This window comes from Pecten maximus, chromosome 11, assembly GCF_902652985.1.
Source record: "Pecten maximus chromosome 11, xPecMax1.1, whole genome shotgun sequence".
NCBI classification, from domain to species: Eukaryota; Metazoa; Mollusca; class Bivalvia; order Pectinida; family Pectinidae; genus Pecten; species Pecten maximus.
The window spans coordinates 4,323,213-4,339,786 of record NC_047025.1 but is presented as its reverse complement, the minus strand read 5'-3'; the positions used below and the strand labels follow the sequence as shown (position 1 = coordinate 4,339,786).

The window sequence follows — 16,574 nt, the reverse complement described above, 5'->3', positions numbered from 1 at the left end:
CTTCCCACGTTCTTTTGTCAATAGTAATAAATAATAAGCTTCAAGAGTCATCTAAATAGCAAATCTAGTGATATCAGTGATGTTTTACAAGCTTATAAATCACTACTTAGGTGCAACTTAACTGAAATTATTTTATTACCTAACTGTTAGCATGTATCATTGCTAAATTTAATTGTTGAAATGTGATTTGTTAAGCTGTTTGTGAGTTTCAACAAAATATGCAAAAAATGCATGTTTCAGGGCGCGGGACACAATTTGCTTATTTTTATTGATTGAAATGCCTCCTTTTAGGCCATATTTGTGTAAAATTAATCACAGCCGCCATTTGAATTTCAAGGTACATTCATAAAGTCAAATCTGTGCTATAGACACTTGTAATAATAATAATTATGATAAATTATAATAATATACAACATTTTTATAGTACATTATCTAATTTGTAAAATGATTCTAATGTGCTTCACAATTACATAATATAATCAATGTACACCAGCATATATAAATGACATGTCGACTTAAATCCAGCAGCTACATGATACTGTGTACACGACCTCTGCAAGAGACTTTAAAATCACACATAAACATGCGAGTTTTAACGTCTTTCTTGAATTTGGCCAGGATTTTCAACTTCCTGGTAACAGATGGTAAGCTGTTCCACAAAGTTGCTGCTACCTTTCCAAAGCACCAGTTATCACATGTACAAGTCATCGAACAAGAGATTGGAATGAATAACAAGGATTCTTTTTCCAATCGTAGTGATCTCATGAACGCTGATATATATAGAGTGACAATTTCCTGTAAATACACTGGAGCTGTTCATTTATTGCCTTGTATGTGTACATCAAAATTTTGTACTGTGACCTGCGACACACAGGTGGCCAATGCAACAAATACTTTTGAGTATGGGAAACCAGGCGTGCTGCAGTGTTCTGGACTCTCTGCAGGCAGCTAATCAGTGCATCATTAAGATATATACACCAAAGAGGCTGAGAGCAAAGCATTAAAGTAGTCGAATCGTGAAGTAACAAGCGAATGTACCAATGTCCTACATACATCTGTGGTGATGAAATTCCGGATACTCCCAATGTGTCTGATTTGGTGATTACGGGTTTGTTTATTTGTGGGACATAAAGTTATTCCCTCACACGCATCTTTCCACAAAGTAAATTATTTTTGATTTTGAGAAACTACATGTCTAAGTGCACATGGGCAGCAGACCCATCATTTATGAAAAATTGGCTCCCTTAACCCAAGGCTGTTTCAGACTGAATTGGGACAGAATCCTGACATTTTAACAGAAGGTGGCTTTTTAAAAATTTGGCTACATTTCCCCCTTTGGACCCCACCAATACATCCCCGGGGGACGGAGACTCACCAAAATTGTTGCCCTTTGCCCGATGATACTCAATCCTGACTAAGTTTGAGCAAATAATGTCTAAAACTGCCAATGGAGGTATACTAAATAAAGATCTTTGCTAAGACTTGAAATTTTGAGCAAAAATTTCCGCCATGGAAATTCCAAGAAATTGGCAAGTAATGGGCTTGCATTCTTTTATATATTTCCTTAACAATTTCTGGTATGTTTCCCGTGATATTGCACTGAACTGCCATGCTTCCATACACTCAAGCTCCCTGTATAGAAAGGACATTCAAGATTTTTACCATTAAATCAGGACCCTGGACACTGATTTATATGTAAGACTTACAACCAAAATCTGGCTAAAAGTGGGGACTACACAGACATGTACTGACAGGACACACATGCATACTTTATTACCGTCATTAATACAAAAATTAATACAGTGTACTATCAACAATTCCATAGAAATTAAGCTCTAAGATACAACATGAACATTTGTTAAGTCTAATCTTACCTTTTTTTTGATTGAGAAATAAGCTGTTAATTCTATATTCCACACTTAAATGTCCAAACTCAGTCACCGAATGACTCACAATACCTTCCCGCTCTATGATATAATGGAGTGACTTGTCACATGCGTCGACAAAACCAAGGTTGTTTTCAAAATGAAACCAAAACTAAAGTATTTCATAACAGGATGGATAACATTTTCATACGATAAGTTTATGGCCCAGTGACACAAATACATTAATTGCTTACTATTACAAGTTCCAAGCCACTTTTACATGTATTAGAATATACATCAAAGTCATTATTTTGTGTGTTGTGCATGCAGTCACCTATATAGTCCAATATTCAATTTATTGACGGACACTTCAATTTTTCCAAATATAATACTCAGGTTGACAACTATGACCTCTGGGGTTAAAATGTATTACTTATATTACATTACATACATATATAATATATAACATATGTAATAGGATGGAGTAATGAAAAATACACCTTAATGTACACACACTATACTGGCCATTTAAGTCGGAGGAAGATAACGGAGCCGTTATTGAAACATCACAAGCAATACCTTTATTGGTTGTGTTAGATAACCTTTATATAGATTCCCACTAGGTGACTTTATTGCTCTTCTCATTTACACATATACTACTAATTCTTAATATTGGATAATGAATTACATATTGAAGAATGTCATAATCCCCGTACCTAAAGTGTAGAGTCTATTGTTATTTATTATTAAATTATAGAGTTTCGTGCCTCAGACTGTCCAATATTTTACATAATAGGCTGTTTGCCAAGGCTTTGATATCTTACTAAAAACTCACCCCTATTTGTGTTAAGTATGCATGTACCACTGAATTGTGCCACCAACCCCAAAAGCTTGTGATACAATACACGACAGTTGTGTCCTGAAGCATACCAATATACTTTGCATGCTTTATGCATTATTAACAGTTGCATGGAATATCCCAGAGTAAAATTTGGTTTAATGGTACGTTTGTCCCTGACACGGTCCTGTACAGTACATTTGGAGCACCAGCATTCAGTATTAAAATTGATCAAATTCAAATCCTGTGATTTATTTATTGAAAATAAAAAAAAAGATAACAGTTTGTGAAAGAATAAAATAAAACAAGAGGCCCAATGGGCCTGTATCGCTCACCTGGCTCTACAGCAAATTTGCAGTTGATTGAAGTTATTTCTACAGATACTATGCCGATAACCAATTTATTCAAATATCAGAGTAAGCTAGATTTATTCATGTCCAGGGGTCAACATCAACTTTTTTCTGCACTTGTCCCTTTGGACAAGTAATATTTATATTCACTTGTCCGAATGGAATTATCACTTGTCCCACTTGAACATTTTCAATTAAGTTTAATGATGTTTTTTTCAATGATTGCGTGTCATGCAGTAAAACGATAACATTGCAATGACAACTATATTACTGATATTTATTGGTGTTTTGTCCAAGTTCCATAATGAAGAAAAAAAAAATGCTACTGACTGCCTATTTCCAATTTACAGAAACTAGAGTAGTAGAATAGAAATAAACTGACTAAAACATGAACATGATTGTAGAAATGCAATAGTGCATAAATATCTGAAATACTATATTTGCTAAATCTTGCAATAAATAGCGAGCCTGATAGCATCAGCATCTGTCGCCACTTTAGTCCTTCATATTAACTTACAATTTCCTTCTACTCTTTTATTCATATTCCCTTTTTTCCCCAATATGCATATTCAATTCAAAGACACCAATGGGGCTGATTGAATATTTTCGAAAAACATGGAAAGTTTAGTTATCATCTGCATAGTGTTCCGAATTTTCGTTTTTTTTTTATCATATGTATAAGGTGAAGTCTTGTGAATGTTGATTTTAGAATATAAATAAACAACACGAAGACAACATTTGTTACTTGTCCCGTCGGACAAGTGTTTTGATACATTCACTTGTCCGACAGCAATTTAGTCTGGTACCGGACAAGCGGACAAGCCTTAATGTCGACCCCTGATGTCAATAAATATTCTAGTCCTTCATTCCAGCATACTATTGGCCTAATATCAGGTCTTGACCGGTGACTCTTGGCTATGGCAAGATTTAAAAATATTTCAACCCTGTGACCTTGAATGTAGGTCAATGTCATTCAGTTGAACAAACTTGGTAGCCCTACAACCCAGCATGCTACAGACAGGCCCAACCTCAAGTACCTGAGCCTCTTGGTGTTTGAGAATTTGTTTAAAGATTTTAGCCTATTTGACCCATGTGACTTTGAATGAAGGTCAAGGTCATTTATTTGAACAAACTTGGTAGCCCTTCACCCCAGCATTCCACAGGCCTAATATCAGGTCCCTGGGCCTCTTGGTTATTGAGAGGAAGTCGTTTGAAGATTATAGCTTTTTTAACCCATGTGACCTTGAATGAAGGTCAAGGTAATTTATTTGAACAAACTTGGTAGCCCTTCACCCCAGCATGCTACAGGTTCAATATCAAGTCCCTAGCCCTTTTGGTTATTGAGAAGATGTTGTTTAAATGAAAAGTTGACGCCGGATGGACGGACGACGGACGCTGCACCATGGCATAAGCTCACTTGCCCTTCGGGCAGGTGAGCTAATAAAAACAAGAGGCCCAATGGCCCTGTATCGCTCACCTGGCCCTACAGCAACTTTGAAGTTGATTGAGGTCATTTCTAAAGATACTATGTTGATTTGCTTACAGATTTAAGCTGATTTCACCGCTGTGACCTTGAATGTCATTTATTTGAACAAACTTTGTAGCCCTTCACCCCAGCATGCTACAGGCCCAATATCAAGTCCCTGGGCCTCTTGGTTATTGAGAAGAAGTCATTTGAAGATTATAGCCTATTTGAGCCATGTGACCTTGAATGAAAGTCAAGGTCATTTATTTGAACAAACTTTGTAGCCCTTCACCCCAGCATGCTATAGGCCCAAAATCAAGTCACTGGGCCTCTTGGTTATTGAGAAGAAGTCGTTTGAAGATTATAGCCTATTTGACCCATGTGACCTTGAATGAAGGTCAAGGTAATTTATTTCAACAAACTTTGTAGCCCTTCACCCCAGCATGCTACAGGCCCAATATCAAGTCCCTGGGCCTCTTGGTTATTTGAGAAGAAGTCGTTTGAAGATTATAACCTATTTGACCCATGTGACCTTGAATGAAGGTAAAGGTCATTTATTTCAACAAACTTTGTAGCCCTTCACCCCAGCATGCTACAGACCCAAAATCAAGTCACTGGGCCTCTTGGTTATTGAGAAGAAGTTGTTTGAAGATTATAGCCTATTTGACCCATGTGACCTTGAATGAAGGTCAAGGTCATTTATTTCAACAAAATTTGTAGCCCTTCACCCCAGCATGATACAGGCCCAATATCAAGTCCCTGGGACTCTTGGTTATTGAGAAGAAGTCGTTTGAAGATTAAAGCCTATTTGACCCATCTGACCTTGAATGAAGGTCAAGGTCATTTATTTGAACAAACTTTGTAGCCCTTCACCCCAGTATGCTATAGGCCCAATATCAAGTCCCTGGGCCTCTTGGTTATTGAGAAGTCGTTTGAAGATTATAGCCTATTTGACCCATGTGACCTTGAATGAAGGTCAAGGTAATTTATTTCAACAAACTTTGTAGCCCTTCACCCCAGCATGCTACAGGCCCAATATCAAGTCCCTGGGCCTCTTGGTTATTTGAGAAGAAGTCGTTTGAAGATTATAGCCTATTTGACCCATGTGACCTTGAATGAAGGTAAAGGTCATTTATTTCAACAAACTTTGTAGCCCTTCACCCCAGCATGCTACAGACCCAAAATCAAGTCACTGGGCCTCTTGGTTATTGAGAAGAAGTTGTTTGAAGATTATAGCCTATTTGACCCATGTGACCTTGAATGAAGGTAAAGGTCATTTATTTCAACAAACTTTGTAGCCCTTCACCCCAGCATGCTACAGACCCAAAATCAAGTCACTGGGCCTCTTGGTTATTGAGAAGAAGTTGTTTGAAGATTATAGCCTATTTGACCCATGTGACCTTGAATGAAGGTCAAGGTCATTTATTTCAACAAAATTTGTAGCCCTTCACCCCAGCATGATACAGGCCCAATATCAAGTCCCTGGGCCTCTTGGTTATTGAGAAGAAATCGTTTGAAGATTATAGCCTATTTGACCCATGTGACCTTGAATGAAGGTCAAGGTCATTTATTTCAACAAACTTTGTAGCCCTTCACCCCAGCATGCTACAGGCCCAAAATCAAGTCACTGGGCCTCTTGGTTATTGAGAAGAAGTCATTTGAAGGTTATAGCCTATTTGACCCATGTGACCTTGAATGAAGGTCAAAATTATTATAACTGCCTAATACTTGATTAAATAATAATATCATGCTTGATAGAGATGGTTTTCTTCTTGGCTCTTACACTGTTTGTCAGGCTGACTAGGGTCCATAGTGCCCCTTCAGACCCCTGACCTAGCTTTACATAATTATATGTTTATATATTCAATTAAATTTGTTTATTTCTATTCTGTAAGCCTTACAGCTTATCAAGATACAAAATACATAATTATACATATAACCAGTCCCTAGTTTCATCAATGCATTTTCCTTATCTTCAGGAAGTTATAACTTAAGGAATGTTGATGAAACTGAGGCCTTGATAAACAGAGCACATTGCACATAAATGTGATGACAGTAACAGTATATGTACGTACGTAACAGTATAAAATTGCACATGCGTCCATACACACACAGAAGTGATAATATTATACCATATATTTTTTTTAACTCTTCACGAGCCTAAGTAGTAAACTGAAAAAAAAAACCCAAAAAAATTGAGCATTCTATGTTAATACCCCAGTTAATAAATTAATAATCATTCTGAAAAATGTAAGCATAAAAGGTTGGTATATTATATTCAATATAAACTTTATTTCATTCCAATATATATATATGTATATTACAAATGATTACAACAGAATATAGACAAATTAAATATACAGGAATAGGACCCGAAAACAAGCTTTAGAAAACTTATATTAATCTGTTTCCAAGAATTATATCCTAACTGTATATTTAAACACCAACCTAATCACCAATTAAACACTAAATAATATACGTCATCCTAAGAATATGCCATAATACATGTATATACATTGTAATGCCTTAGGAGGTGAGATGCGGAGGGGAGGGAAATTAAACTTTAAAAGCTTTCTCTCTGCCACTGAAATTTCAACATGCCCTGATTCTAGACAAAGAAGTCACATGACCATCTAAAGCTAGCTATATATAGACAGCCAAGATTAAAATCGCAAGTGTAGGAAAAAGTGTAGAACAGGAAAATCCAAAACAATACAAGAGGCCCATGGGGCCTGTATCGCTCACCTGGTTGGATTAGACCAAATGTCAAAATAATGTTCATATTCAATTTGTTTTATTTGTAAATCTCTAACAATGCTATACATTGTATATGGTTATAGTGTGGGAATCCGAACTGCTTTAAAGATCAATGAAGTCCAGACTCTCTAAGGTCTGAAAGACCTCAAGAATTGTTTTTAGAACATGCATGCATTCATCACTTTTTGACTAGTAGCGATTTAAAGGAATTACCTCGATTTCCCCTATTGGGCCCCACCCTTTTGGCCCCTGGGGGGTCAGAGTCACCAATTATGCAAAATCTGTTCGCCTTCCCCCAAGGATGTTTCTGACCAAATTGGGTTCAAATCCTTTCATAACTTTATGACTAGTAGCGATTTAAAGGAATTACCTCTATTTCCCCTATTGGGCCCCACCCTTTTGGCCCCTTTGGAGTCAGAGCCACCATTTATGCAAAATCTGTTCCCCTTCCCCCAAGGATGTTTCTGACCAAATTGGGTTCAAATCCATTCATAACTTTATGACTAGTAGCGATTTAAAGGAATCACCTCTATTTCCCCTATTGGGCCCCGCCCCTTTGGGGTCAGAGTCACCATTTATGCAAAATCTGTTCCCCTTCTGCCAAGGATGTTTCTGACCAAATTGGGTTCAAATCCATTCATAACTTAATGACTAGTAGCGATTTAAAGGAATTACCTCTATTTCCCCTATTGGGCCCCGCCCCTTTGGCCCCTCGGTGGTCAGAGTCACCATTTATGCAAAATTTGTTCCCCTTTCCCCAATGATGTTTCTGACCAAATTGGGTTCAAATCCATTCATAACTTTATGACAAGTAGCGATTTAAAGGAATTACCTCTATTTCCCCTATTGGGCCCCGCCCCTTTGGCCCCTTTGGGGTCAGAACCACCATTTATGCAAAATCTGTTCCCCTTCCCCCAAGGATGTCTCTGACCAAATTGGGTTCAAATCCATTCATAACTTTATGACAAGTAGCGATTTAAAGGAATTACCTCTATTTCCCCTATTGGGCCCCGCCCCTTTGGCTCCTCCGGGGTCAGAGCCACCATTTATGCAAAATCTGTTCCCCTTCCCCCAAGGATGTTTCTGACCAAATTGGGTTCAAATCCATTCATAACTTTATGACAAGTAGCGATTTAAAGAATTACCTCTATTTCCCCTATTGGGCTCTGCCCCTTTGTCCCCTCTGGGGCCAGAGCCACCATTTATGCAAATCTGTTCCCCTTCCACTAAGGATGTCTCTGACTAAATTGGGTTCAAATCCATTCATAACTTTATGACAAGTAGCGATTTAAAGGAATTACCGTATTTGACCTAATAAGGGCGCAGGGCGCGGGTAATTGACAGTGGGGGCGCCCTTATTAAGATTAGTTATTCTGAAGTTTTATGAAACAGACTATACCTTATAGCAGAATACCCAAGGTTGTAGAAACGGTAAAATATTCAGTCATAAAAATATTCCAGATGAAGATATCTATTCATTATCATATATTAAGCTTAAACATCACTTGAATACTCCTGTAAACTTGTAAACCATGCCAGCTGATCTTTAGACCAGAGAACGTGTGTTCCACCATTTATGTTCAAATGGAACTCTTTTGTGTTCTATTTATAGAAACAGGTGATTTCCCAGATCATATCAGACATCGTTTTCTTTGACCAAATAATTGATTAACAATGTCTTTTACTAGCTTTCTGTTCTGAACAAAAGTTATTTATCAACAAGAATGAAGTCTTTACTTTATCTTCAAATAAAGATGGTAAGTTATTATTTGTATGTGTGTTTAGTTTTGGGTGCTCTTTGCACTGACATGTCATCTGTAGCCTGTAGGAATACACAAAATGTGGCGAAAACATGTATTCCAGTTACTTAATTTGCTGAAGAAAATTGAACACATAAAGTAGCAAAATATTTCACATGAATTATTACTTTTGAACACCATTTTGACACTCAGTCAAAGATTTATTTCCTTGAAAAAAGGTAGGGGCGCCCTTATTAGGTCAAATACGGTACCTCTATTTCCCCTATTGGGCCCCGCCCCTTTGGCTCCTCCGGGGTCAGAGCCACCATTTATGCAAAATCTGTTCCCCTTCCCCCAAGGATGTTCCTGACCAAATTGGGTTAAAATCCATTCATAACTTTATGACAAGTAGCGATTTAAAGGAATTACCTCTATTTCCCCTATTGGGCCCCACCCTTTTGGCCCCTTTGGAGTCAGAGCCACCATTTATGCAAATTCTGATCCCCTTCTGCCAAGGATGTTTCTGACCAAATTTGGTAAAAATCCATTCATAACTTTATGACTAGTAGGGATTTGAAGCAAATGTTGACGGACGGACAATGGACGCCACGCCATGACATAAGCTCACCGGACCTTTGGTCCAGGTGAGCTAAAAACACAAAAGCAGAGAGTATCAATTCCTTTGCACGTCAATACAGTTATATTGTGGTTTGACCCTTCACTTGCCCTTAAACTGCACACATGTAAATTCTGTTGTGTTTTATGCAAACCAAAAACAAATCTATCATATGCAAGTAAATATATCACACAATTAATATTGAAAACTTTCATAATATAAGGTTGGGTAAATGTAATACTTATTTAAGACGCGACAAACTTGAGAGGGGAAGTGCCCCTTGAATACAATGGGATATGCTGTAAATAATATGGCTTTAGATACCTGACCTGTAAAAATGGCACTTGAGGATAAAATGAAACTGATCTGTAACATCCTGTCTCAGTGTCACATCAGAGTGTACAAACTCTATTTAACCTTGCAAAGTTCTTGTATCCTCCAATTTCAGTATTATGAGAACATAAGCGAACACAATAAATACTTTTCTTATACAATGGATCAAAAGTTTTGATGCAGTAATATTGAAGACCAAAACCTACTAAATGTTGACATAATGTTCCTTCAGTAGATAAACTTTCCTGTGTAAGTATATCATAAAATGTATGTTCTATTAACTTAATATACCAGTACTGTAAACATTATAGGCTCGAGCTCATGGGCCTTGCAATTGATGGCCATCTGACTCTAAGGACCCTTTTACTATTGTAGTATACATACCGTATTTGACCTATAAGGGCACCCCTACCCTCCCCCTCTCCCCAGGAAAATCTTTGACCGAGTGTCAAAATGGTGTTCAAAAGTAATAATCCATGTCAAATTTTTTGATACTTTATAATTATGTGTTCAATTTTATTCACCCAATTAAGTCACTGGAACAAGTTTTCGCCACATTTTGTCTATTCAGTGATACAGATGTCAGTACAAAGTTTGCCTGAAACTAATGCTAAACACACATAAACATTACTTATCAATAACTACCATATTTATTTAAAGATCTGATATGATCGTGGAAATTACCTGTGTCTATAAATAGAACACAAAAGAGTATAACATTCCATTTGAACATAAATGGTGGAACACACGTTCTCTGTTCTAAAGAACAGCTAGCATGGTTTACAAGTTTACAGGAATATTCAAGTGATGTTTAAGCTTAATATATGATAATGATTAGATATCTTCATCTGGAATATTTTTGTGATTGAATATTTTACCGTTTCCACAGCCTTGGGTATTCTGCTATAAGGTACAGTCTGTTTCATAAAACTTCAGAATAACGAATCTTAATAAGGGCTCTCAATTATCCGTGCCCTGTGCTCTTATTAAGTCATATACGGTACTCATTAGCAAGTATAGTGGTACTGTTGGCCATGGCGGCCATCTTGGATTTTGGATCAACCAAAATAATAACAATACTTAATCAGGATCATTTCTGGCAAGTTAGAGATGAATCCCTTCGGTGGAACTTGAGAAGAAGTTTGAAATATGTGTTGTTCAGGAAAACCATGCCATGATTGGGCAATCATGTTACATAATGGCTACCATGCATGGCTGCCATGTTACAGTTTTTACGAGGCTAAAAAATAACAACACTTTATTGGCTCTCCTTCCTTGACATCCCCTCCAAATTTCAGCTCAATGTCACCAGTGGAACTGGAGAAGAAGTTTGAAATGTGTTTAAAATGGTCATGGCAGCCATCTTGGATTTCGGACCGACTCAAAAAATAACAACACTTGCACACAACCATCTCAGGCTTATTCCATGAAAGTTTGAGCTCATTCCCATCAGTGGGACTTGATAAAGAAATTTGAAATGTGAAATATGAATGTACCGTATTATAAAGTGAAATATGAAAATTTGACCTGATTGGCCAATTTTTGTCAAGCATTCTGAATTAATCAAGCAAAGCTCAATCATATCTCAAAAATTTTGGAGTAAAAGAACCCCAACATATTGCTGTAGTCCTTGCCATACGTGAAAAGTACCAAAAATTGTATTTGGAGTGTCATAAACTCTTCCTCACCTGAGCGTAATTTTGTCTGCCTCAAGCTGTATAGTATAAACCCTACAATTTAGAAACCCTGGTGTGATTGAACACAGTGCCTTCTGTAATAGGGGCAAAACTATGTCGTCTGTGTAAATCTGTCGTCTGCTAGACTGCATGCACTTGTTTTGGCAGCTAATCTTTCGTTTACTATCTCAATATATTAACCCTTATAGTGATATTAGTCCAGCCTTTGCAGGCAACTTAGAGTACATGTATAACATATATCCATCGCACATACAGTGGAACTTCGTTAGCTCGAACTCGACGGGACCACGAGAAAACTTCCGAGTTATCCGAGAGTTCGAATTAAGCGAGTTGTCATTTTTGGTGCAAAGTTTGGTCAATATTTGTCAACATTATATAATCATTTAAACTCCGCTCTGTCGCTCATCAGTTTAGTGTAAGGACTGGTCAATATATATACATGTATTATATGTAATATTTTGTTCTTTTACTCTTAGTTTGGTGTAGTTTCGCTGATATACAGTCATGATAAAGTTTCTTTCGCTTAGTCACTTCAGTAGTGATCTGATGTACATGTTATGTTTGCAAAAGGAATAACCATAAAACAGAATTCAACAGAATAACAATTTATTAATGTTATATATAACAAGAGGCCCAATTGTTTTCAGATTTAAGCTGATTTCACCCCTGTGACCATGAATGTAGGTCAAAGTCATTTATTTGAACAAACTTGGTAACCCTTCACCCCAGCATGCTACAGGCCCAATATCAAGTCCGTGGGCCTCTTGGTTATTGAGAAGTTGTTTGAAGATTATAACCTATTTCGACCATGTGACCTAGAGTGGGGGTCAAGGTCATTTATTTGAACAAACTTAGTATTCCTTCACCCCAGCATGCTACAGACCCAATATCAAGTCCCTATGCTTCTTGGTTATTGAGAAGAAATCGTTTGAAGATTATAACCTATTTGACCAATGTGACCTTGAATGAAGGTCAAGGTAATTTATTTGTAAAAACTTGGTAGCCCTTCACCCCAGCATGCTAAGGGCCTAATATCAAGTCCCTGGGCCTCTTGGTAATTGAGAAGAAGTCATTTGAAGATTACAGCCAATTTCACCTCTGTGACCTTGAATGAAGGTCAAGGTCATTCATTTGAACAAACTTGGTAGCCCTTCACCCCAGCATGCTAAGGGCCTAATATCAAGTCCCTGGGCCTCTTGGTCATTGAGAAGAAGTCATTTGAAGATTATAGCCTATTTCACCTCTGTGACCTTGAATGAAGGTCAAGGTCATTCATTTGAACAAATTTGGTAGCTCTTCCCCCCAGCATGCTACAGGCCCAATATCAAGTCCCTGGGCCTCTTGGTTATTAAGAAGAAGTCGTTGGAAGATTTTGGCCTTTTTGACCGATGTGACCTTGAATGAAGATCAAGGTCATTTATTTGAACAAACTTGGTAGCCCTTCACCCCAGCATGTTACAGGTCCAAAATCAAGTCCCTGGGCCTCTTGGATTATTGAGAAGAAGTTGTTTAAATGAAAAGTTGATGCCGGACGGGCAGGTGAGCTAATAACCATTTAAAATTAACACAGATTATATGTAAAACGTAACAGAACCATTACCTTATATTGGACATATAAAATACTGTTTGATAGGCCTACTTACGTTTTACAGATAACCACACCTTTTCCATGTGTATTAGCACAGGAAGTTGTGCTGTGCATGTGCATATAAAATGTTACTGTTACTGAGCTGGCGTGTTATCCGATATAATAGACAGCGCTGCAATGACCGTTACAGTCGTACTCTGAACACCTTGGCAGTAATTATGCTATTGTTTCAGCTGTTTAGAGATTTAATAGGCACCGGTGATTGTTTCATTTCTACGCCTGTAAAAACATCAGCCGAGTACCGGAGATTAGTTCTGCTTGAGCGAGCGGGTAGATGAATTGTTGACTATCATGTGCACTATTATCGGCGATCGCCTTAGGAAAATACCTGATGTAAGTAAACCAGTACTTTTATCACCAAGAGTTATTGTTATAAGATTCAACCGACAATTTCTTTAATGAATTTATGAAACACTTATAATAGCATGTAATAATCGGTAGGTTTGTAGTGCCGATACCTTAGCATTACAAACGGAATTTCGATGTTAAAAAAATGTGGGGGGGGTTTAATTACCACCGATCGTTGTTGGACACAAAAATGATACTTCGAGTTATTCGATCACTTCAAGTAGGATTTTTATTGTTGGGACGAAATTTTCACTTCATATCATCTGAGTTTTTCGAGTTTTCCAAGTTCGAGTTTTCCGAGTTTTCTTTACAAAGATAAAGAGAGAATTTGGCCGGACTGACGAGGTACCTTGAGTTAAGTGGGGTATTCAACTTTTCCTAGTTCGAGTTAATGACGTTCCACTGTATATATCAGTTGTATCTAGTGGTGTAACAATTCGCCGATGCATCGATGTATCGCATCGCAGTGTGGTGCAATGATGCATCGTCGATCCTTGATTTTTAATGCAATACTTGAAAATGTGTAGTTATTTCCCTTGACCAACGTTAGCTTGTTTTGCAGTAAACAACATGGCTGACAAGGCCATTCTAGCGGCTTATAAAGCTGCCTGTTGGAGTTCTTTCAAATCCAAATATCTAAATTTAAGAACACTTTGCTGGACTCAAATATTCCGGAAATATCACAAACAAAACATGACTACTGTACAATGAAATGCCAGATATCTGATACTTTTATATATATATAATTAGGTCATCAGCTTCTCATATATCGTGATACGTATCGTATCGTGTCCCATGTATCGCGATACAAATCGTATCGTTACCCAATTTGCGATACACAGCTCTAGTTGTATTACTTCCTTCGAAGTTGCAACAAATACATTAATCACACAATTACTCTGCTATGATCAGTTGTATCAGTTCCTTCAAGGTCACTAAGAGGCTGCAATAGCCATTGACATAACCTCAGGTGGCGAAATAAGGTGCATGCTTTGATACTGACCCTACCTTCAGTGTCAGTTTCTGTTTTTCGGAAAGATCAGAAACGGGCGGTCTGTGTTGTCATGGTTGTTTCCTTGGGCAAAACACTTTACCCTGATTGCTCTGGATGGCATAAACAGCCTCTAGTATTTTGTTTATGACCCTGGCTATCATAATAAACCATTTTTTTTTCATTTCTGGGAAAATGTGTATTTTGAGGTGCGGTTAGACCTTTTTTTAGGTAATTTGAATAAGGTGGCCTTGAAATTGTTTGCATTAGCCTCGAAAAAGATCAAAACTGTTTTAGAAAAGGAGATTTCAGCTGAGGATTTCTCACCGATAAAACACTGGTGGAATTTATATACATGGCCGACGGCATCCACTCACGATGACGGATGAAGCACAATAACTATGGTCATCCTGACACTTTGGGTCAAATGACCTAAAACCTGCTAAGTCGTTCATGATTAGCAGCAATTTTTAGAAAAAAAGTTGACAGAATTAAGGTCCCAAGCCCCAGGCGCTGGACAATGGATGGACGCCATGCCATGCCATTTAATTTTGACCCTTTTTGGTTCTGCCCATGATAGCCCCTATGGGTCAGTAAGGGCCAACATGTGTCATCCCATGCTGATAATGTTAACCAAGTTAGAATGAATTCCAATAGAAATCAAACAAATGATAGTCCAAAGTGGGATTTTCCTACATAAACTTTAGTCAAGTTTACCCCCTTCTCAGGGGCAAATGCGAGACCCCAGGGTCATGAAATTCACAATTTTGGTAAAGAGCCTGAAGACTTTTCCATCTTTGAAGAGCATTTGATCCGTAACCTTATTGGGGTATTGAGATTTTTGAAATTTCAGTCCATTTGACCCATTCGGGCCCTGCCCCTCTAGCCCCTGGGGAATGGGGACCACATAATTCACAACTGTGGTTGACCTTGGGCAATGGAAGGTTTCTGAAAAATTTCAGTGAAATTGGTACAGGGGTTTCTGAAAAGCCGAAAATGGAAAATGTTTACAGACGCACGCCGGACGACACATGACGACGGACATAAGGCCATAAGAATTGGTCCCATCAGACTTTGTCTCAGGTGACCTAAAAATACAGTTTAAATTTTTTGGTTCAAATACACAATAAGCTTTGTCAAGTATTGACGCTGACCGTACGCACCTTGTTCTGCCATGTTGACATCTTCAGCTTCTGTATTCAATCTGCTACATCATTGGTATTTACAGTATTCTTAATTCAGTGACATATATCAATGCGCGAAAGTATTTTGCTTGTGACCGCATCACAACCTTAAATTACCAGTCTCCTTCCGCACAGTTAGTGTAAAGTTTCTACCCATTTATACAATTAGCTTGCCTGCATAAAACAAGTTTTGATTTGTAACTATAATGTTTTGACATACAAGAGTTTTAAAAAAAATAGACATGTGCACATGGAATGACAAAGTTATCAAAAACATTAAAACAAAAATGCACTGCCACAACAGCTGGTGCAGTTTAAAATATTTCAAGAGCATGTTCTCATAACAAATTCTGTTGAGTCAGCCAGATTCTTACAACCACCACATTTGACATTGTTGACCTCCAACAAAATACAGGTCTGAGTCAAAATTGAATGAAGTAAACAAGCTATATGTTGCAGACAGCCAGTTTTGCAGTCTGCATGAAGTAGGGATGGCTAAAATGAAAAAAACATGTACCTGTCCTTACATGCTGTAATGGGTATATACAAGTGCATGTTGATCCCATGGGAGATGGGCCCTTGGCTGAATGCAGTGTATGAAAGTATATATGAAAATTCCTTAGACAATATGTCTACAGAAAATTGAAATCCCATAGCCCAAGTCATTTTTCTATAGACCCATTTTGTAAACATATATTGTTGAAAAGTAGCATTACTGTCATGCAAACGCTTGCATCATCCAG

At 37.7% G+C, this 16,574-nt stretch overlaps 1 protein-coding gene across 4 annotated transcripts in view; it reads right to left on the bottom strand.

Annotated features, from left to right (window-relative positions):
- LOC117337395 (deoxynucleoside triphosphate triphosphohydrolase SAMHD1-like) overlaps positions 1-16,574 on the bottom strand; it is a 73,680-nt gene that overhangs the window by 32,084 nt on the left and 25,022 nt on the right. For 2 of the 4 annotated variants that reach the window (XM_033898368.1, XM_033898371.1), the window contains exon 1: positions 15,811-15,966. The exons of the other annotated variants lie outside the window; for them this stretch is intronic. In XM_033898368.1, the coding sequence (XP_033754259.1) occupies positions 15,811-15,823 (13 nt within the window). In that variant the 5' untranslated portion in view covers positions 15,824-15,966. Of the gene's footprint in view, positions 1-15,810; positions 15,967-16,574 lie in introns of those variants that run through there. 4 annotated transcript variants of the gene reach the window in all.